General features: G+C 42.3%; 2 protein-coding genes and 2 long non-coding RNA genes across 30 annotated transcripts in view; 2 read left to right on the top strand and 2 right to left on the bottom strand.

The window, feature by feature from the left end:
- LOC126995199 (troponin C, isotype gamma-like) overlaps nucleotides 1-16,732 on the top strand; it is a 32,535-nt gene extending 15,803 nt beyond the window's left edge. Inside the window, exons 2-6 of one of the 5 annotated variants that reach the window (XM_050854512.1) lie at nucleotides 1,584-1,611; nucleotides 7,336-7,479; nucleotides 8,965-9,084; nucleotides 9,599-9,730; nucleotides 14,941-16,732. In XM_050854512.1, coding sequence (XP_050710469.1) covers nucleotides 1,584-1,611; nucleotides 7,336-7,479; nucleotides 8,965-9,084; nucleotides 9,599-9,730; nucleotides 14,941-14,966 — 450 coding nt within the window. In that variant the 3' untranslated portion in view covers nucleotides 14,967-16,732. Of the gene's footprint in view, nucleotides 1-1,583; nucleotides 1,612-2,283; nucleotides 2,312-7,335; nucleotides 7,480-8,964; nucleotides 9,085-9,598; nucleotides 9,731-12,674; nucleotides 12,932-14,604 lie in introns of those variants that run through there. The other 4 variants (XM_050854511.1, XM_050854514.1, XM_050854513.1 and 1 more) reach the window with 4 other exon arrangements.
- Nucleotides 2,458-7,401, bottom strand: LOC126995201 (uncharacterized). Of its 23 annotated transcripts, none has more exons than XR_007750096.1 (4): nucleotides 7,208-7,353; nucleotides 6,803-7,126; nucleotides 6,455-6,748; nucleotides 2,458-6,290 (listed from the first exon to the last, which is right to left on the bottom strand). It is a non-coding gene; the product is annotated as an uncharacterized LOC126995201 (long non-coding RNA). The 23 variants fall into 23 exon arrangements; XR_007750075.1 differs by having other exon boundaries at nucleotides 6,373-6,748; nucleotides 7,208-7,351; XR_007750081.1 differs by having other exon boundaries at nucleotides 2,458-6,318; nucleotides 6,401-6,748; nucleotides 7,208-7,351.
- Nucleotides 16,733-18,795: 2,063 nt separating the features above from the next.
- Nucleotides 18,796-22,500, top strand: part of LOC126995194 (troponin C, isotype gamma-like) — a 7,493-nt gene continuing 3,788 nt past the window's right edge. The window contains exon 1 of the mRNA XM_050854494.1: nucleotides 18,796-18,981. Coding sequence (XP_050710451.1) covers nucleotides 18,979-18,981 — 3 coding nt within the window. The 5' untranslated portion in view covers nucleotides 18,796-18,978. The remainder of the gene's footprint in view (nucleotides 18,982-22,500) is intronic.
- LOC126995197 (uncharacterized) lies at nucleotides 21,530-22,448 on the bottom strand. Its single transcript, XR_007750073.1, has 2 exons — nucleotides 22,045-22,448; nucleotides 21,530-21,907 (listed from the first exon to the last, which is right to left on the bottom strand). It is a non-coding gene; the product is annotated as an uncharacterized LOC126995197 (long non-coding RNA).

The following is a 22,500-nucleotide window of genomic DNA, read 5'->3' as shown; positions in this document are numbered from 1 at the left end:
CTCTCCTCCTCCTCCTCCTTCATATCTCTATCGTGTTCATGTTCTCTCTCTCTCTCTCTCTCTCTCTCTCTCTCTCTCTCTCTCTCTCTCTCTCTCTCTCTCTCTCTCTCTCTCAGGTAAGGCAATGTAAACAGAGACGCTTAAGGTGATGTGTGAGATGTATTAATCAGACCGAGGGAGGGAGGGAGAGAAAGAGGGAGAGGAGGAAAGGAGAGAAGGAGGGAGAGGAGGGAAGGAGAGGAGGGAAGGAGGGAGAGAGTGGAGGTGGTGATGGATGTATGGGAGGAGTTGATAAATTGATTGAACCGAAGAAGAGAGAGAAAGAGGGAGAGGGAGAGAGAAAAAGAAAGATGAATGAGGAAGGAAATCAAGAAGAGTGTGACTGTGAGAGGGAGAACTTGTTAATTAGGTCTTGGTCTTGGGGTTGGTTGGGTCGCTCTCGTCCTTGTTTACAACGGGGTGACATTTAACTCGACGCTCTCCCACCGAATCATTTATTTTTTTTACAGTAAAGGAAACAGCTCAAGGGCAAAAAAAGAAAACAATAATAAAAAAAACGCAAATCACTGCTCCTATAAAAAAGAACTGAGAGGAGTGGTCAAAAGAGAGGTCAATTTCGGGAAGATCTTGGGTTTGGTTGGGTCGCTCTCGTCCTTGTTTACAACGGGGTGACATTTAACTCGACCACCGAATCATTTTTTTTTACAGTAAAGGAAACAGCTCAAGGGCAAAAAAAGAAAACAATAATAAAAAAAACGCAAATCACTGTTCCTATAAAAAAGCACTGAGAGGAGTGGTCAAAAGAGAGGTCAGTTTCGGGAAGATCTTGGGTTTGGTTGGGTCGCTCTCGTCCTTGTTTACAACGGGGTGGAAGAGTTAATAAGCACACTTCAGGAAGGACACTAGATTTCGATATTCCGAGCATGTCTGAAAAGGCAAGACACCAAGACCCCAATAAAACCTCCTCCCCCTTCTTGGAGCGTGGGAACCAATTTGTTAACTGGAAAAGTCGCTGGGTTGTCGTTGCCCAGAGTCAGCACAGTGTGAACGGGGCTTTAGTCTTTAACCCGGTAGCAGCGACGGGCCAAATTTGTGGATTTACCGTTTACCAGCGATGGGCCAAATTCCTGCCATGATATAAACCTCATAAAATAGATGAAGCATAAACTGATCACACATGCGTTGATATATATTATGAAATGGTTTCCGTGAGTGATGATTCTTTCTCATTATTTTACTTAAGAGGGGCCTTTAACCTAACCTAACCTAACCTAACCTAACCTAAGGAACATGACCCCCGCAGCTACCGGGTTAAGGGTACTGACTGTCTGGAGATAACAAGTCCAGCACAGGATTTGACCATGGGGGAAAGGAGAAACACACACACACACACACACACACACACACACACACACACACACACACAAAACATCACTACCCATCCCTGCTTCTAACCCACGACCGCCACTACTACCAGAGTCATCACCATCATCAGCAGGAAGCGCAGAAGGAGTCCCCGTTGCAGCATCAGAGGACATCACTGACCTATCCTGACCTATCCTAACTCGAATCCTATCTTGCAGGACTCACTGGACAAGGAGCAGATCGCCGGTAAGGAGTCCCCGTAAAGGATCCTTCGGCCGTGTATATCCTGCAGGAAGTAGATTGGTCCTAACACGATATTATGGTTGAATTTGGGTTGATGTATTGATTGTATTGTTACTGTATTGTTGTTGTATGCGCTTTTTTTTTCTCTCTTCTTTCTTCATCTTCTTTTCTTCCTTTTATTATTATCATTGTTGTTGAATTTGCAGAATATGCCGCCAGTGTGTGTGTGTGTGTGTGTGTGTGTGTGTGTGTGTGTGTGTGTGTGTGTGTGTGTGTGTGTGTGTGTGTGTGTGTGTGTGTGTGTGTGTGTGTGTGTGTGTGTGTGTGTGTGTGTGTGTGTGTGTGTGTGTGTGTGTGTGTGTGTGTGTGTGCCAAACAGCCATTATCTTCTGCTATTATTTCGTGTTGCTTACAAGTATATTATGTATGTATGAGTTGCGTATGTATGTATGTATGTGTGTATGTATCATGTATATTGATGCTGCTATGTCTCGGCTAAGTGGCTGAATAATGGCTGAGTTAATGGCTTATTGGTCTGTATATTGCTTATGGCTTTTCGCACTGGCCTCCTATGCTGTTTCCAGGCGTGTTCCCAAATATGTGTGTGTGTGCTCAGGTGTGCTCAGGTGTGCTAAGGTGTGCTAAGGTGTGCTCAGGTGTGCTCTTTCATTACAGGAAGGACTCGAGAAGGAGCAGGTCGAAGGTATGCCCCCGCGCGCGAACACACCACCACCACCACCACCACCATCACCACAACCTCTATCCGAGTCATATATTCTTAAACGTCTCAGGCTCTCTCCCATCACGACTGTTCAAAGACGAGTAACCAGGTGTTCATGGGTGGTTCTCCCGTTCAAATTGCAGAAGTCGTGTAAAACTATCACTAGGAAAACAGAACAGCCCGTGACAAGCCCAGCAACTTCCACGACGAGAGGCTTTTCATGGGTGGTTCTCCCGTTCAAATTGCAGAAGTCGTGTAAAACTATCACTAGGAAAACAGAACAGCCCGTGACAAGCCCAGCAACTTCCACGACGAGAGGCTTTTCATGGATGGTTCTCCCGTTCAAATTGCAGAAGTCGTGTAAAACTATCACTAGGAAAACAGGACAGTCCGTGACAAGCCCAGCAACTTCCACGACGAGAGGCTTTTCATGGGTGGTTCTCCCGTTCAAATTGCAGAAGTCGTGTAAAACTATCACTAGGAAAACAGGACAGTCCGTGACAAGCCCAGCAACTTCCACGACGAGAGGCTTTTCCAGGAGGCGAACCAGATTTTCATGGATAGTTTTCATGGGTGGTTTTCACGGGTGGTTTTCCCTTTCAAAATGCAGAAGGCGTGTAAAACTATCACTAGGATCACCAAACAGTCCATGAAAAAGCCCACCAACTACCACGACCAGAGGCTTTTTAAACAGGAGAACTGATGAGCCGAGACATTTAAGAATACTGGCTTTTCTATTTCTCCTCAGCTTCAGATTCTTCGCTTGTGTGCTTGTATGACTCGTGTTGTGCTTGTGGTCACCCCTTGTTATGATGGTTGTTATAATTCTGCTTGTTCTTCATGATTTCTAACTTCCTTCGTTGCTTTTTGTCTTTTAATTTTCCTCTGATCATGTTTGTTAGTCTATCAATGTTCTTGTTTGTTCTTTAAGCTTCACGACTTTCTTTTGTTTCTTTCCGAATTGCTGTTTTGTTCCCTCTAGTTCTGTTTCGTGGGTTGTGTTCTTGTCTGTTCTTCTCACCCTCTTTTTATCATCCTTGTTCTTCTTTCAACGTTCTTTGTCTCTTTCCTAATTGCTTTTATGTTCCCTCTAGTTCTGTTTCTTGTGTTCTCGTCTGTTCTTCTTACCCTCCTTTTATCTTTGTTCTTCTTTCAATGTTCTTTTATCTCTTTCCAAATTGCTTTTATGTTCCCTCTAGTTCTGTTTCTTGTGTTGTGTTCTCGTCTGTTCTGCCTTCCCTCCTTCCTTCCTTCCTTGATCTTCTTTTGTTTTCCGTCAGTTGATTCTTGCTCTCCTGTCATTTCTGTTCTTCATTTTTCTAATATAATCCTCGGTCTTCATTCTTTCATTTGTTATTTCAAGATGTGTCTCCGGTGATGGTTCCTGTTCCAGTTGTCTTCTCTGATCTTTCTTGTCTTTCTTCCTTGTCTGCTCTTTCCTCTCTCTCACTCTAACGAAAGACTGGTCATGTTTCCTGTCATTCTTCCCTGTCTCCTTTCTTCCTCTTCTTCTCTCTCCTCTCACTCCAACAAAAGGGTGATAATGATTCTTGTTTTATGTAATCTATCGAGTCCATTACCACATAAGGTTCTAAAATATACCTTTCTTTTAAACTTCGAATGGCCAATAGAATAAAAAAATAAACTTATGAAGAACTGAAGATCCAATTTGCTGTGCTTGTTAAATTTGCTAAACCTGAATCATTATAAAAAGAAAAAAGAAAAAAGGCAAATGACGTTCCTTTCTGTGTTTTTTGTCTAATAACATATCTATTGTTTATCTTCGTTCTGTCTTGTCCTCCTGTTCTCTGTTGTCTCGTGTTTTCTGTTGTCTCCCCGTTCCCTGCTGTCCCTTCTTCTGTTCCCTGTCCCGCTGCGCTACACTGGCAAGGCAACGCTGACGATATCCATGTCAAATTTCGGTCATGTCACACAAACGATTCATTTTTTATAGATTTTTTATATAACTATTTTTCTGGTACATTTTTTCGACGTTATTTTTTCTCTTTTTTCTTTTACTGAATGATGGGCTTTTTTTTTTTTATCCAGTGGCGTGGTTGAGATGCCTATTTTTAAAGTGTTTTGACAAGAAATCCTTAAAAAAATATATAAAACGTCTTTTTTTTCATAATGGCGCTATTTTTCAGTCCACAAATATAACCTTTTTGATGCAACTTTTAAATCGATCGTGTGACATGACTGACCCTTTCCCGCACACTTTACACAAATGACACTTACCCAAAACACACACAGAATCTCCCTCTCCTTCCCCTCCTCCTCTCTCCTCATCGTAACCCACACAAACACACCCACACCAACCCTCATGGACGAAGCAAAGACAATGAACCCGTAGTAAAGACGTATAGAGTATAAACTAAACAAACTTCCAATAGCAGCACGGTGAAGCGATAGAATAGAATAGTATAACCGATAGAATAGAAACAAAAGAAAAAAGCTAAACTATATACAGACAAAAACTACTTCCAAGTCTGTATTGGCTCCCGTGTGACACTGTTTCCACTTCCCACCGCTAGATGTCTCCCCCCCATGGCCAAGACGCATATGTGGGCTACTTTAAATTCCTGCGTTATCTTTCACCTTTAAAATAATCTTCCCCTTAGAACGTCATACTAAGGGTTAAGGGGGCAATCTACTCCACCCTCATTCTCTTTCCCCTTTAAAATCTTCCCCTTAGAACGTCATACTAAGGGTTAAGGGGGCAATCTACTCCACCCTCATTCTTTTCCCCTTTAAAATAATCTTCCCCTTAAAACACCAGGGTTAAGGGTGTACATTATCAATCCCCTTCTCTTTCCCTTCCCTCTTTTCCCCATAAATTTCATACTAAGGGGAAGAGGGTACATTGATTTCCCGCCGTTCCCTTCGCCTTACGAATGGCATTGTTAGGGAAAAAGGGTAAAAAAGATACATTTTCCCAATTCTTCCCCTCTTTGAACACCTGAAGTTGGGGATTGAGGGGAAATATGTATTGTTTTCCCTTTAGTTTTCCTTTTACTCCCCTTTTTTGATATTTTAATTTGGGGAATGGGGAAGAAAGATGCATTTTCCTCTTTATTTTCCGTCTCATTCCCCAATTTGGGCACCCTAAAGTGGGGATTGAGGGGAAAATGCATTACTTCCCCTTAATTTCCCTCTTCCCCCCCTCTACAACCGTCTACAAAAGAGGGGAAGGGAAAGGAGTGACCCCTGAGGAAGTACTTAAGACCCCCATGAAAAAGGGAGATAAGTGTCCAATGGTACCCCGTTTTCTTTACATTAGTTTCCCGTTTTCTCTATACCATGCGTGAATTTATACTTTTGGCTGTGACTAGGTGCAGGTAAGTTCATTAATTAAGTCATGCACACCTTGAGCTCGCAGGTAAGTGGGATATTAATCAGTTGTTTGTCAAGTTATGTAAGATTATGAATTCAAAATAGTGTTCTACTCAAAGTATCGATAATTTTGTGGACTAAAGTAAAGGAGTAAACATTAAAGTCACAATGATTTCAATTACGATTTTGTCAAGTTATATAATGTTATGAACTCAATAATATTCCTCTCAAAGTATCTATATTTTTTGTGGACTAAAGTAAAGCAGAAACAGCAAAGTGACAATGATTTCAATAACGATTTTGTCAAGTTATATAATGTTATGAACTCAATAATATTCCTCTTAAAGTATCTATATTTTTTGTGGACTAAAGTAAAGCAGAAACAGTAATGTCACAATGATTTCAATTACGATTTTGTTAAGTTATATAATGTTATGAACTCAAAATAATATACCTTTCAAAGTATCTATAGTTTTTTGGACTAAAGTAAAGGAGTAAACATTAAACTCACAACGGTTTTCAATTACCTAAACAACAATAAAATGATGGATAACTACCTTTCCATTCCCTGATCTAACCTTATCCTACCTTACCCAACCTTTGCTAACCTTATCCTGTATGTTCGAACCTTTTCCTATACATTTTCCTCCACTGACCTAACTTATCCTACCTTACCCAACCTTTCCTAACCTTATCCTGTATGTTCCAACCTTTCCCTATACATTTTCCTCCACTGACCTAACTTCTCCTACCTTACCCAACCTTTCCTAACCTTATCCTGTATGTTCGAACCTTTCCCTATACATTTTCCTCCACTGACCTAACTTCTCCTACCTTACCCAACCTTTCCTAACCTTATCCTGTATGTTCCAACGTTTCCCTACCTCTCCCCACCTAGCCAAATGCCTCCTTACTAGTACTTACCTAGCCAAATGCCTCCCCAGTCCTCACCTAGCCAAATGCCTTCCCAGTGTTCACCTAGCCAAATGCCTTCCCAGTGCTCACCTAGCCAAATGCCTCCCCAGTGTTCACCTAGCCAAATGCCTTCCCAGTGCTCACCTAGCCAAATGCCTCCCCAGTGTTCACCTAGCCAAATGCCATCCCAGTGTTCACCTAGCCAAATGCCTTCCCAGTGTTCACCTAGCCAAATGCCTCCCCAGTGTTCACCTAGCCAAATGCCTTCCCAGTGCTCACCTAGCCAAATGCCTTCCCAGTGTTCACCTAGCCAAATGCCTTCCCAGTGTTCACCTAGCCAAATGCCTCCCCAGTGTTCACCTAGCCAAATGCCTTCCCAGTGCTCACCTAGCCAAATGCCTTCCCAGTGTTCACCTAGCCAAATGCCTCCCCAGTGTTCACCTAGCCAAATGCCTTCCCAGTGTTCACCTAGCCAAATGCCTTCCCAGTGCTCACCTAGCCAAATGCCTTCCCAGTGTTCACCTAGCCAAATGCCTTCCCAGTGTTCACCTAGCCAAATGCCTTCCCAGTCCTCACCTAGCCAAATGCCTTCCCAGTCCTCACCTAGCCAAATGCCTTCCCAGTGCTCACCTAGCCAAATGCCTTCCCAGTGTTCACCTAGCCAAATGCCTTCCCAGTGTTCACCTAGCCAAATGCCTTCCCAGTGTTCACCTAGCCAAATGCCTTCCCAGTGCTCACCTAGCCAAATGCCTTCCTAGGTCTGCGCAAGGCCTTTGACGCCTTCGACACCGACAAGAAGGGCTCCATCAACGTGGACACCATCACCACGATCTTGAGGATGATGGGCGTCAAGGTGTCTGAGAGCAACCTGCGCGAGATCATCAGCGAGGTCGACGAGGACGGTGAGAGACATAGATAGCGATAGATATAGATACGGAGATACATAGAGAGATATAGATGGACATGTAGGTAGACAGATAGATAGGTGAATGGATGATAGATTCTAAAATGCCGGTTATTGATAGATAGATAGATGGAAATAGATATAGTGACTCCTCCCCAGGGACATAGATAGATAGAGATAGATATAGATATGCATAGAAAGATATAGATGGACATGTAGACAGACAGATAGATGGGTGAATGGATGATAGACTTTAAAATGCCGGTAATAGATAGATAGTTGGAAATAGATAAAGACAGTGACTCCTCCCCAGGGACATAGATAGATAGAGATAGATATAGATATGCATAGAAAGATATAGATGGACATGTAGACAGACAGATAGATGGGTGAATGGATGATAGACTTTAAAATGCCGGTAATAGATAGATAGATAGATGGAAATAGATAAAGATAGTGACTCCTCCCCAGAGATGCCACGTTATTGCGCTCACCATTATGGATTTTCTTCTTTATAAAGGGGATACTACACTGTGCATATCTTCCGTGGATCTTCAGTCAAACCACGATTTCCGCTAACGTGGTTCTCAATTGTTTCTTGTTATTGCTGATGATGATGATGGTGAGTAATACCGTCGTCCTTCAGTGAAATCTACCGTAGCTTTGGAAGATCGTGGACACGCCAGAAAACCACGGAAATATGAGAACCACGCTCGCGGAAATCGTGGTTTGACCGAAGATCCACGGAAAATTTGCCCAGTGTAATAGACCCTTAACGCATAACGATTGTAAAAAAACCTCTATAGTTAAGTTTTGTAGCGATAACTAGAAGTGGGTATCGTTATTTTTGTGGGTGCGATGTTTTTTTATATTTTTTACAACAAAGGAGACAGCTCAAGGGCACAAAAAAAGGAAACAATAATAAAAAAAAAGCCCGCTACTCGCTGCTCCTAAAAAGAATCCAAAGAGGTGGCCGGAAGAGGGGTTTATAGTCCCAAATCGGCGAGAGGTTTTAAGTCCCAAATCGGCGAGAGGTTTTTTTTAGTCCCAAATCGGCGAAAGAGGGTTTTTTAGTCCCAAATCGGCGAAAGAGAGTTTTTTAGCCCCAAATCGGCGAAAGAGGGTTTTTTAGTCCCAAATCGGCGAAAGAGGTTTTTTTAGTCCCAAATCGGCGAAAGAGGGTTTTTTAGCCCCAAATCGGCGAAAGAGGGTTTTTTAGCCCCAAATCGGCGAAAGAGGGTTTTTTAGTCCCAAATCGGCGAAAGAGGGTTTTTTTTAGTCTCAAATCGGCAAGAGGTTTTAAGTCCCAAATCGTCGAAAGAAGTTTTTTTTAGTCCCAAATCGGCGAAAGAGGGTTTTTTTTAGTCTCAAATCGGCAAGAGGTTTTAAGTCCCAAATCGGCGAAAGTTTTTTTTTTTAGTCCCAAATCGGCAAATGTGAGACTGTGTACGGCAGATTGGTAACGTTGCTCCTCCCATTGCAGGCTCCGGTGAACTTGAGTTTGAGGAGTTCTGTGCCTTGGCGGCTAAGTTCCTGATTGAAGAGGACGAGGAGTCGCTGAAGGCAGAGTTAAAGGAGGCATTCCGTATATACGATAAACAAGGTGAGGTGATGCTGCCCTTCCTATTTGGCTTTTATCTTTATATATATCTTTACTCTCTCTCTCTCTCTCTCTCTCTCTCTCTCTCTCTCTCTCTCTCTCTCTCTCTCTCTCTCTCTCCTTCCATCTTCTACAGTCATTTCTTTTGCTTCCTCTTCTTCTATTGATATCCCTCTCATCCTCTTTTTTATTTAAGTTTCCAATCCCTTTCTTTCTCTCCGTTTCCTTCCTCTCTCTTTCCTTCCATCTTCTACAGTCCTTCCTTTTCCACTGATATTCCTCTTATCCTCTTTTTATTTTAGTTTCCAATCCCCTTTTTTTTCCCCGTTTTCTTTCTCCATGTATTCCTATCCTACCTCTCCTTCCCTATTTCTTCTACCTATTATTTTTTCTTCTTTCCCTCTCTCTTCTACTTCCAATCCTTTTCTTTCTCTCCACTTCCTTTCTCCATCTATCTCCCCTTCCCCAAACTTCCCTCCTGCCTCCTCCCTCTACAGCCCTTCCTTCCCTCCCGCAGGCGACGGTTATATCACGACGAAGGTGCTGAAGGAGATTCTTAGGGAGCTGGACAACAAACTCACGGAGGAGGACTTGGACGGCATCATCGACGAGGTGGACGAAGACGGCTCCGGCACCCTCGACTTTGATGGTACGACCCGGTGTAGATGGGGAAGAGGATGGGAAGTGAAGATAGGGATGAAGATAGGGTAGATGGGCAGGAAGATAGCGGACGATGATGGGGGAAGAAGCTAAAGTTGTGAAAATAGGGATGTAGATAGGGATGAAGATAGGGTAGATGGGCAGGAAGATAGCGGACGACGATGGGGGAAGAATATAAAGTTGTGAAGATAGGGGTGAAGATAGGGTAGGTGGGCAGGAAGATAGCGGACGATGATGGGGGAAGAAGCAAAAGTTGTGAAGATAGGGGTGAAGATAGGGTAGATGGGCAGGAAGATAGCGGACGATGATGGGGGAAGAAGCAAAAGTTGTGAAGATAGGGGTGAAGATAGGGTAGATGGGCGAGAAGATAGCGGACGATGATGGGGAGGAAGCTAAAGTTGTGAAGATAGGGGTGAAGATAGGGTAGATGGGCAGGAAGATAGGGGACGATGATGGGGGAAGAGGCTTAAGTTGTGAAGATAGGGATGTAGATAGGGATAAAGATAGGATAGATGGAAAAGTAGATAAAGGTGAAGATATGACGATGATAGGGGAAGAAGCTAAGAGTGTGGAGATAGGGCAGATGAGAAAGAAGATAGAGAACGATGACAGAGGTGTGGTCTGAAGGTTAAGATGATATGGGAGTTCACGTTTTCTATTGATATGGTTTTTACAATAGTCTGTGTTAAGCTCGACACTCTAATGGGGTTTGTGGTTAATAGGTGAGGCTGGATCTGGGGTGGTGTGTGTGTGTGTGTGTGTGTGTGTGTGTGTGTGTGTGTGATGTGGGCTTAAAGATGAGATGATATACAGACTGTTGGTGTTTACGATTGCTTTTGATAGGGTTGTTAGGTTAGTGTGTGTGTGTGTGTGTGTGTGTGTGTGTGTGCTAAAAGATGAGATGATATGCAGACTGTTGGTGTTTACGATTCCTTTTGATAGGGTTGTTAGGCTGGTGTGTGTGTGTGTGTGTGTGTGTGTGTGTGTGTGTGTGTGTGATGTGGGCTTAAAGATGAGATGATATACAGACTGTTGGTGCTTACGATTGCTTTTGATAGAGTTGTTAGGTTAGTGTGTGTGTGTGTGTGCTAAAAGATGAGATGATATGCAGACTGTTGGTGTTTACGATTGCTTTTGATAGGGTTGTTAGGTTAGTGTGTGTGTGTGTGTGTGTGTGTGTGTGTGTGTGTGTGTGTGTGTGTGTGTGTGTGTGTGTGTGTGTGTGTGTGGTGTGCTAAAAGATGAGATGATATGCAGACTGTTGGTGTTTACGATTGCTTTTGATAGGGTTGTTAGGCTGGTGTGTGTGTGTGTGTGTGTGTGTGTGCTCAGTCCTCCAGTGAATGTGATTGACAGGAAGGATTTTCAGCGGATATTTCAGTGAATGCATTTGTAAGGAAGGATTTTCAAGGTTGATTACAGTATTTTCACGACGCAGCAAGCATCTAAAACTGGACATTAACTTCTGAGGACTTTTCTATAAATGTTGAAATAGTTATTAATTTAACATCAAAATATTTCAATACCATTATTATTAGTTATTACCTCAGTTAAGTTTTAAAGGAACAATAATATTCTTTTTTTATAAATTACCAAATATTTTACACAGAAACAGATATTACTTTTACATCAATATATATTTTCATGGTAATTTTTTTTTTATCAACGTAATCTAAATTTTCAAGAGAACAATCAGTATATATATTTTTTCTCTATATGATGTAAACTTTCAACAAACTTTCCACATCTGTCGCCTTCCAAACGAGCAAATATTTAAGTTTTCTCTAAATTATCTAAAACTTTTCAAAAACTTTCCAAATCTGTCACCTTCTAAACGAACAAATATCTACGTTTACTGTTAATGATCTAAACTTTCCAAAAAACTTTCCAAATCTGTCGCCTTCCAAGCCTTCCAAACGAACAAGTTCTAAATGATTTAAAACTTTCAAAAACTTTCCAAATCTGTCGCCTTTCAAACCTTCCAAACGAACAAATTCTAAATGATTTAAAACTTTCAAAAACTTTCAAAATCTGTCGCCTTTCAAACCTTCCAAACGAACAAATTCTAAATGATTTAAAACTTTCAAAAACTTTCCAAATCTGTCGCCTTTCAAACCTTCCAAACGAACAAATTCTAAATGATTTAAAACTTTCAAAAACTTTCCAAATCTGTCGCCTTTCAAACCTTCCAAACGAACAAATTCTAAATGATTTAAAACTTTCAAAAACTTTCAAAATCTGTCGCCTTTCCAACCTTCCAAACGAACAAATTCTAAATGATTTAAAACTTTCAAAAACTTTCAAAATCTGTCACCTTTCCAACCTTCCAAGGACACACACGCAACACACCTGGGCCTCAAAACTCAAAAAACCTGTCAGTCACTTTACCTTTCTCTCATTAACACCTGAGAAGCCTTACGGGCCGACCTTTACCTCACCTGCCCTTCCCAGCCCCGCCCCGCCCACCCGCCCAACAGGTATTCAATGTCAAGGGGTAAGGGGTTAAGGGGAAGGGAGTTAAAGGGGTCTGTAAGGGGTAATTCGGTGTTAGTCCGCATGGTGACCGTCACTTCGATGTTGTAAGACCGACACTCAGTTATTACGAGTTCGATGTTGTGATGGATGTTAAGTGTTCGATGTTGTTGATGTTCCTCTTCCTTTGTCTGTCTTTCATTATTTCTCTCTCTCTCTCTCTCTCTCTTCAATTCTGTTTTCCAATTGTGTTTTTTTTCTTCATCGCTTTCTCTAATCTCTTCCTCCTTATCTTTTAATCTCTCTCTCCCTCTCTCTCTCTTTCTTTCCCCTCTCCTTCTTTTCCTCCTCCTCCTCCTCCCTTTCTCTCTCCCTTCCTTCATTTCTTCTACGTTTCCATACATTTATAAGTAGCACAAACGTCACTCCCTCACACTCTCTTTCCTCTTTTTCCATTTCAGAGTTTATGACAATGATGGCTGGCTAAACACGATTCGATCCTCTTCCTCTACCATCTCTTCCTCTTCCTCCTTTTATTGTTCGTCCCATGAGTCCACATTCCCTTCTTTTCGTCATCTTCAGAAAATATGGAAATGAGAAGTGGAATTTTATCTCATTCATGGCTTAAGAGAGAGAGAGAGAGAGAGAGAGAGAGAGAGAGAGAGAGAGAGAGAGAGAGAGAGAGAGAGAGAGAGAGAGAGAGAGAGAATGGGTGAGAAATGGAAGAAAATCGTCATACATCTCCTCCTCCTCTTCCTCCTCTTCTTCCTCCCCCCAACACCACCATCGCTTATCAAGTATTTCATCCTTCGGTAATATGAAAAAGTTTGATGAAAGTGAACCCAAGAGTGCTTTTAGCCATCTTAAGAGCCACTTTTCACTTTAATAATATTTTATCACTAAGTTCACATCGTAAGGGATATAACAAGTGGCGCCATCTACATTTGAAAACAGGAATTAGAGCAACATTTCACTTTAATCAACTTTCTATCACTAAATTCACATCGTAATCGAATTAGACCCACTTCTCATTTTAATCCACTTTCTGTCACTGTAACTTCACATCGTAAGGGATATAACAAGTGGCGCCATCTACATTTGAAAGCCGGAATTAGACCCAATTTTCACATTAATCCATTTACTATCACTATAAGTTCACATCGTAAGGAATCTACATGTGAAAGTCGCAATTGGAACGGCTTTTCACTTTAAACCAATTTCTGTCACTAAGTTCACATCGTAAGGATTAACACAACTAGCGCCATCTACATCTGAAAGCCGGAATCAGACCCACTTCTCATTTTAAACCATTTTCTGTCACTGTAACTTCACATCGTAAGGGGTAACACAACTAGCGCCATCTACATTTGAAAGCCACAATTAGAACCACTTCTCATTTTAATCAATTTTCAATCACTAAGTTCAAATATTAATAACTAGCGCCATCTACATCTGAAAGCCGGAATTAGACCCACTTCTCATTTTAATCCATTTTCTATCACTATAAATTCAAATAGTAAGGGTTAGCAAACAAGCCGCAGTTAGACCCACTTCTCATTTTAATCAATTTTCTTACACTAAGTTCAAAAAATAACAACTGGCGCCATCTACATAAGAAAGTCGCAATCACTCTTTTCAACGCCGTAAGTGATTGATTAATTGATTGTTTATTGTTGCAAGAGTATTCAACAAAGGAGAAGGGAGGAACATGCCATCCCAACCCCCAGGCAATATATAATGGGATTTGAAATGATACGAAAAACGTGTGCAATATATCAGCAATTACAACTATACTCTACATTTGTCTATTCCAATCACTCCCTTCTTGACGTCGTAAGGCATAACAACTACTCACAAGCGCCATCTACAGTCAACGGCCTCAACTATGCTCTAAACATTGTAAGAGATAACACAAAATCTAACCCCTGACCTTGCCCTTATACACTTCTACACGACTCGCCTCTGACTGACTGATAATGTATTCGTGAATGTATCTATGTATGTAGGTATGTCATTTCTCATATGCGTGTGTAGTTACTCTATCAAGCGCGTAGCCAAGTGTGATCTTCCATGTATTAGTGTGTTGCGTCTAATCAATATTTCTTTACAGTTATCAGTGTCATGTGTCTCACTCCACTTCGCTAATAGAATATCACGTAGTCTTTTGAACGCATCTGGAGATACATGTGTGTGTGTGTATATCGTGTAGCGGTGTATTGATGTATCGTTGATGTTGATTTGGCTTTCAACGTCGCTTAACTAGAGCATCATGTAGCCTCCGGGACACACCTGGAGATACATGTGTTTGTGTAGAAGTGAATTGCTATGTGTTATGGGTGTGTATTCTCATGTGTCCGTCATCTATAGTTTTTGTCTTTCTTTCGTTTTCAGAATTTATGTCGATGATGGCTGGTTAAATAACTGCTACAACTACTACTACAACTACTACTTCTACTACTACTACTATTTCTACTACTACTACTGCTATTCCTCCTCTAATTTCTTGTCGTAATCTAACTTTATTTAGTGTTTGAGTTTTAGCTTTCACCTAGTTTTCTGGTTGAAGCATGAAATAACTCTCTCTCTCTCGCTCTCTCTCTTTCTCAACACCAACATAGCTACTCACGCCTCCTCGATCTTCCTCCTCCCCTTCTCGTCTTATACGCGTCCAATACAGGTCTGCGCCTCCTCCGCCCCACCAGAATCCATTTTTTTCCCTTTTTTCAGAGTTTATGGAAATGATGACCGGTTAGTAGTCTCCTTTTTTGCCCCCTCCACCACCTCCACCACCTCCTAAAAGCGATCCACCCATAACCGTGAACAGAACGTGACATGAACGAGTACTCTAACCATACAGCCAACCTATGTAGCAACCCAACCGGTATGAAACATGTATTGACCATGGAAAGCCGTCTACACCACCACCACCACCACCACCTTATCCTCTACCACCCTCATTCTTACCCTTCCACACCCTGTAAGTTAACAACCGCCAGTGATTCTCATGCTGGAGACAAATCAATACACAACTTGATCTGTTCTTCGTCAAACCAACGCCATGTAAGTCATGACCTGGAAGCAGAATTCGAACCGCTACTGAAGGGGGTCGAGAGCGAACGCCAGGAGCTAGCAAGTCGAAGGTCCACGTCAAAAGGTCCAAAGAGGTCGATGGTCAACGCCCAAAGTCCAAAGATGTCGAGGTTCCACGCCTAGAGGTCCTTCGAAGTCGAGAGTCCGCGCCGAGAGCTCCCATGAAGTCACAGTCCACGTCTACAGCTCTTGAAGTCGATGGTCCACGCCTAGAAGTTCGAGTCTATGATATGGTACTGAAGATCATCAAGGAGGAGCGAGATCTCATAGCATCTAAACCAGGTCGAGAATCCAACACGTCTACCCCTGCAAGGGAGTTGGAGGGATACTGAACACCATGAAGAGGGTTCGAGAGAGGTTCGACGGCGTAAACAAGTCGACGGGATGCAAAGAAGACTACAGAAAAATGAAATTAGGTCGTCAGCCGAACACAATGAACTAAAAACACAATCTGAAGATCATGTAGAGTTTGTGAGGTTAAGATAAAGAGGTTCCACGGCGTAAGCAAGTCGACGGAATGCAAAGAGGACTATAGAAGAATGAAATCAAATCGTCAGCTGAACACAATGAACTAAAAACACAATCTGAAGACCATGTAGAGTTTGTGAGGTTAAGATAGAGAGAAATTCTACGACGTATGCAAATAAAACAAAAGAAGAATGAAATCAACTAATCAGCTGAACACAATGAACTTAAAACACAATCTGAAGACCACGAAGACAAGTTTGTGAGGTTCTACGACGAATGCAAATAAAAGAAAAATGAAATCAAATCGTCATCCGAACACAATGAACTTAAAACACAATCTCAAAACCATTTAGACAGTTTGTGAGGTTAAGTTATGGTTCCACGGTGTATACAAAGCGTAAAGAAGGATACGAAGTTACGAAATCCACCCTAAACCAACTTACAAGAACCTACAGCGAAAAACCAAGACAGAGGAAAACGGAAAAAACGAAGCGAGTCACCAGTGAGTCAAACGTCCCACGGTGAAGATTAGCCAGGCGAGAAGTGGTCCCTGGTTAGCTTCACCGACTACCCAGGGACACAGAAGGGACGCCATCTGCCCCCCACAAGAACAACTCAGCAACCAGGATGACTGTCTGTGTGTCTGTCCGTGTCCGTCTGTGTGTCTGTCTGTCTGTGTGTGTGTCAAGTTGAGACGAGATTTTCCACAACTAAGTTTCCGTCTCTCTTTCAAGTTATTCTCTATTGATGTCTATTTTTCTTCATTTCCTTTTCATTGTATAAGTTATTTTATGCGAGTTCTTTATACCACTTATTATTATTATTATTATTATTATTATTATTATTATTATTATTATTATTGTTTAAGGGACCTTCACGCTGACTTGTAATAAATGTTAAAACGTTCCCTGATTTACTGTTAACTAAGAACATTTCAATAAACAGTCACAAGAACAGGAGAGGTCAGGTGTTTAATTACTTGTCACACAGGTAAGAGGAGGAGGAGGAGGAGGAGGAGGAAGAGGAGGAGCAAAAGTAGAAGAAAATGTTGGGAATGTTAACAATTCTCTCTCTCTCTCTCTCTCTCTCTCTCTCTCTCTCTCTCTCTCTCTCTCTCAGTTTAGTCGAGAGAGAGAGAGAGAGAGAGAGAGAGAATGGTAGTATTATAAGGAGTTGTGTGGAGGCGTGTCTTCCTCTTCCTCCTCCTCCTCTTCCTCTTCCTCCTCCTCCTCCTCGCCAAACCAGTACCGCTAAAAATAAGATATTCGGCTTACTGCTTTCTCTCTCTCTCTCTCTCTCTCTCTCTCTCTCTCTCTCTCTCTCTCTCTCTCTCTCTCTAATAAAACGATGCCAGAATCCTGAGAAATCGAAGCTTTTGGGTACACACACACACACACACACACACACACACACACAGACAGATGGTGATGATGATGATGATGATGATGATGGTGGTGGTAATGGGGGGGTAGGGGACAAGGAATTACACCCCCTACACTAATTCATCACCACCTCATCACCACCACCACCACCACCACACCACCATCCATATTTAACCCGTGGAAAGCGACTGTAACTCAATTATAGGTTCAAAAGCGGGAGAGAGGAGGAGAGGAGAGGAGAGGAGAGAGGAGGAGTGAGAGAGGGGAGGAAAGGAGGGAGGGAAACTATCACATAAGGCGTAATGGAGAGAGATGAGAGGGAGGGAGGGAGAGATGAAGGGAGAGGGAGAGAAGATACGAAAAAGGGAGAGGAAACATGGGAGGAAAGGCGGAGGAGAGAGAGAGAGAGAGAGAGAGAGAGAGAGAGAGAGAGAGAGAGAGAGAGAGAGAGAGAGAGAGAGAGAGAAAGGATGGGAGGAGGAGGAGGAGTTAGAAAGAGGAAGGGAGGAAGGGAAGGGAGAATAATGGATGGAGAGAGAGAGAGAGAGAGAGAGAGAGAGAGAGAGAGAGAGAGAGAGAGAGAGAGAGAGAGAGAAGAATTGATATGGAAGAAGGGAGGGTACGGAGGTAAGGTAAGGGGAGGAGAGGTAATGGGGAGAGTGGGTAAGAGGAAGGCAAGTGAGGGGAGAACCAGGAAAGGGAGGGCCAGTTATGGGTAAGGTAAGAAAGGAGGGGGTGATGTAGGGGGTGGGTAAGAGGTGGGTAGGTTAGGGGAGCACCAGGTATAGGGGAAGGTCAGGTAAGGTAAGGTAAGGTAAGGTAAGGTAAGGGGAGAGGCAGTTAAGAGGGAGGAGGTGTTATGGAGGGGTGGGTAAGCGGTGGGAAGGGAGGGGAAGGTAAGGTAGGGAGGGTAAGGTATGGGTAGGGTAAGGAAAGGTAAGGTATGGGTAGGGTAAGGAAAGATAAGGGGAGAGCCATTTGAGAGGGAGGAGGAGTTATGGAGGGGGTGGGTAAGAGGTGGGTAGGTTAGGGGAGCACCAGGTATAGGGGAAGGTCAGGTAAGGTAAGGTAAGGTAAGGTAAGGTAAGGTAAGGTATGGAGAGGGAAATAATAAAGAGGAAAGGCAAGGGGAGAGGCAGTTAAAAGGGAGGAGTTATGGAGGGGGTGGGTAAGAGGTGGAAAGGGAGGGGAAGGTTAGGTAGGGAGGGTCAGGTAAGGTAAGATGAAGGGGCAGGTAAGATGTGGGTGGGTGAGGGAAGGGCCATGAAGGGAGGACCAGGTATAGGGGAGGGCCAGGTAAGGTAATGGAGGGGGTGGGTGGGTGAGGGGAGGGCCAGGCAAGGTAATGGAGGGGGTGGGTGGGTGAGGGGAGGGCCATGAAGGGAGGACCAGGTATAGGGGAGGGCCAGGTAAGGTAATGGAGGGGGTGGGTGGGTGAGGGGAGGGCCATGAAGGAAGGACCAGGTATAGGGGAGGGTCAGGTAAGGCAAGGTGAAGGGGCAGGTAAGAGGTGGTTGGGTGGGTGAAGGGAGGGCCATAAAGGGAGTACAGATATACGGGGAGGGCCAGGCAAGGTAATGGAGGGGGTGGGTAGGTGAGGGGAGGGCCATGAAGGGAGCACAGGTATAGGGGAGGGCCAGGTAAGGCAGGGTGACGGGGCAGGTATTCCACAACACAAAAATAGGTGTAAATAAAAGGAGACGTAGGAGACTAACGTTCGCATACACGTCCTGAGCTGCGGAGACTAGCGACCTGCACCTCCACCACCACCACCACCACCACCACCACTACTACTACTACTACTACTACTACTACGAGTGTAAATATGGTAAGTGTTTGCTAATTACTTTACTTATTATACAGGGTGAGTTTTTTTCAGTTATGGTTTTGTAGACACGCATAAACACATATATAAATACATTCACATGCATTATACATTTTCTTCCACTCCTCCTTTCTCTCCCTCTCTCTCATTCATTCCCTTTATTACTTCCTCTCTTCCTCTCATTCATATCTTCTCTCCCTCTCTCTCTTAACTCAATTTTTCCTTCCTCTCCTCCTCCTCCTTCACGCATATGCATACATACATACATATATACATTCTCTCCACTCATCCTTTCTCTCCCCCTCTCATTCATTCCTTTCATTACTTCTTCCTCCCTTTCCTCCCTTTCTCTCCCTCATATCTTCTCTCCATCTCTCCCTCTCTCTCTTAACTCAATTTTTCCTTCCCCTCCTCCTCCTCCTTCACGCATATACATACATACATATATACATTCTCTCCACTCATCCTTTCTCTCCCTCTCTCTCATTCATTCCTTTCATTACTTCTTCCTCCCTTTCCTCCCTTTCCCTCATATCTTCTCTCCATCTCTCCCTCTCTCCCTTAACCCAGTCTTTCCTTCCTCTCCTTCTCCTCCTTCACACACACACACACACACACACACACACACACACACCCGGAAGACTACACACAGGTAAATACAAATAGGTAAACACACACTATCATCACTATCGCTAATCCACGTGCTTGCAACATCACTATCAGACAGTTTTCATCATCTCCATCACCACCATCATCACCTTCAACATAACTCATTCACCAATCTAAACATGACGTCACTATCCATACCCCACTATAACCTTTAAACTGTACCGTCACCATCAGTTAATTCACCATACTTGACGTCACTTTGCCAGCCATGTCACACTCCTTCACCATCACCACCACTTTCACCATACAAGATACAGTGATTAATTTGAATGCTATAAGAATGGTAATATTGTGGAAACGTAATACAGTGATCGGTATGGTGTTAAGGAAGTGATGGTGATGGTGGTTGTGTAGAGGGTATAGTGAATGGCACACACACACACACACACACACACACACACACACACACACACACACAAGATGAAGAAGAAGAAAAAGAAGAAGAAGAAGAAGAAGAAGAAGAAGACGCGATAATGCACGATATAATTTTTTCACTCACTAGAAAATACCATTAATAAATAATAATAATAACAATAATAATAATAATAATAATAATAATAATAATAATAATAATAATAATAATAGTGAAGGAAAATGATGAAGTTAGCGCTAAGGGAAAAGAAGGAAAAGGGAGGAAGGGAGAGAGAGAGAGAGAGAGAGAGAGAGAGAGAGAGAGAGAGAGAGAGAGAGAGAGAGAGAGAGAGAGAGAGAGAGAGAGAGAGTGTGTGTGTGTGTGTGTTATTTCGGTGTATGAAAGATTAGGGAAAGCAAGCCTCCTCCTCCTCCTCCTCTTCCTCCTCCTCCTCCTCCTTTTATCATTATTCTTATTATTATCACGACAATTATTTCCCTTTTTCTTTCCTTATCTTTTTTCTACCTCTTCTGCTTCTGCGTGTGTGTGTGTGTGTGTGTGTGTGTGTGTGTGTGTGTGTGTGTGTGTGTGTGTGTGTGTGTGTTTTGCAGCTGCTTCTTAACAGTGGGTTGTGTGGCGCAGGTGGAGAGGGAGAGAGAGAGGGAGAGAGGGAGAGATGAAAGAGGAGGAGGGAAGATGGGACGGAGAGGAGGAGGAGGAGGAGGAGCGGAAGGGAAGACTGGGTGAACCGAGAGAGAGAGAGAGAGAGAGAGAGAGAGAGAGAGAGAGAGAGAGAGAGAGAGAGAGAGAGAGAGAGAGAGAGAGAGAGAGAGAGAGAGGTAAGGAAAGAGAGGAAAGTAGGAAGGAGGAAAGGAAAGATACAAGAATAGAGGAAGGGAGAGAAAGAGAGAGGGAGAGACAGGGAAGGAAGAAAGACATATATGGAGAGAAAGGAAGGAAAGGAAGGAAAGAATAGGTAGGGAAAAACGAGACGGCGGAAACAAAGAAAAAAATAAGAAGAGAGAGAGAGAGAGAGAGAGAGAGAGAGAGAGAGAGAGAGAGAGAGAGAGAGAGAGAGAGAGGGGAGGAAAGACGGAGGGAAGAGAAGGAGGGAGGAAAGATTAATGGGTGCAGGAGAGGAGAAAGGGGGAGAGAGATATATTAGGTGAGAGGAGGAGGGAGAAAAAGGGAGAGAGAGAGAGAGAGAGAGAGAGAGAGAGAGAGAGAGAGAGAGAGAGAGAGAGAGAGAGAGAGAGAGAGAGAGAGAGAGAGAGACACGAGAGGGAGAAAGTTTTAGTAATAGTAGTAGCAGTAGTAGTAGTAGTGGTAGTAGTAGTAGTAGTAGTAGTAGTAGTAGTAGTAGTAGTAGTAGTAGTAGTAGTAGTAGTAGTAGTAGTAGTAGTAGTAGTAGTAGTAGTAGTAGTAGTAGTAATAACACAAATATCTTATTAACTTCAAACAAAAAAAAAGAAACAAATGAAAATGATTATAAAACTATCATAATTTTTTTTCTTAATATATATATATATATATATATAAAAAAACCTAATCAACTTCAATAAACAAAACTAACAGTAATACAAGCAACGATTTCAAAACAACCCTAATTGCCTACGTGCTTTTCTTTTGTTATTTCGATTTTTTATTCCGTTCACGTTATACTTCCAAGCACCAAGAAATCTACGGCCAAGAAACAGAAGGCGAACGAAGAATAACAGAATCAGAGACAACTGCCCTGCCTACCAATCGCTTTTGCTTCTCTTTTTGTTGTTATTTCTTTCATTATATTCACTACAATCATTTTTTCACAGCCGGTCATTAACTCCCTATTATTTTGGATTACTTTCTGTTGGCGCGTATTTTTTGTTCCTCTCTAATATCTTCGAGGAAAAAATATTATGCTTTTAGCTCATTTATTTTGGGTACATTTGTAATCTTTTATATTCTCTACAATCATTTTTTCACAGCCGGTCATTAACTTCATATTATTTTGGATTACTTTCTTTCTCTCTAATATCTTCGAGGAAAAAATATAATGCCTTTACCTCTTTTATTTTTGGTACATTTGTAATCTTTTTAATTCACCACAATCATTTTTTTCACAGCTGGTCATTAACTTCATATTATTTTGGATTACTTTCTGTTGGCGCGTATTTTTCGTTCCTAGCTTTCCATTTTCTCTCTAATATCTTCGAGGAAAAATAATTATGCTTTTACCTCATTTATTTTTATTTTTGGTACATTTGTAATCTTTTTATTGCTATGTCTTAATTAATAACCAGTATATTATTTTCAGTGCACTTTCATTTGATTGTCCATTGATTTTGCAAGATTATTTTTCTAACTATATTTACTTCTACATCAATCTCTTATTTTGCAGTATTTCATGTATATTATCACTTATTTGCATTCTGATTATTTCTGCATATTTACTTTATTTCACATTATTCCCCATGTATAATTTGCACATTTATTTTGTCATTTATTATTTTCGAAACATT

Source organism: Eriocheir sinensis, chromosome 7, assembly GCF_024679095.1.
Source record: "Eriocheir sinensis breed Jianghai 21 chromosome 7, ASM2467909v1, whole genome shotgun sequence".
Classification (NCBI taxonomy): Eukaryota; Metazoa; Arthropoda; class Malacostraca; order Decapoda; family Varunidae; genus Eriocheir; species Eriocheir sinensis.
Note: the sequence above shows the minus strand (reverse complement) of the source record. Positions and strands in the feature narration are given on the sequence as shown.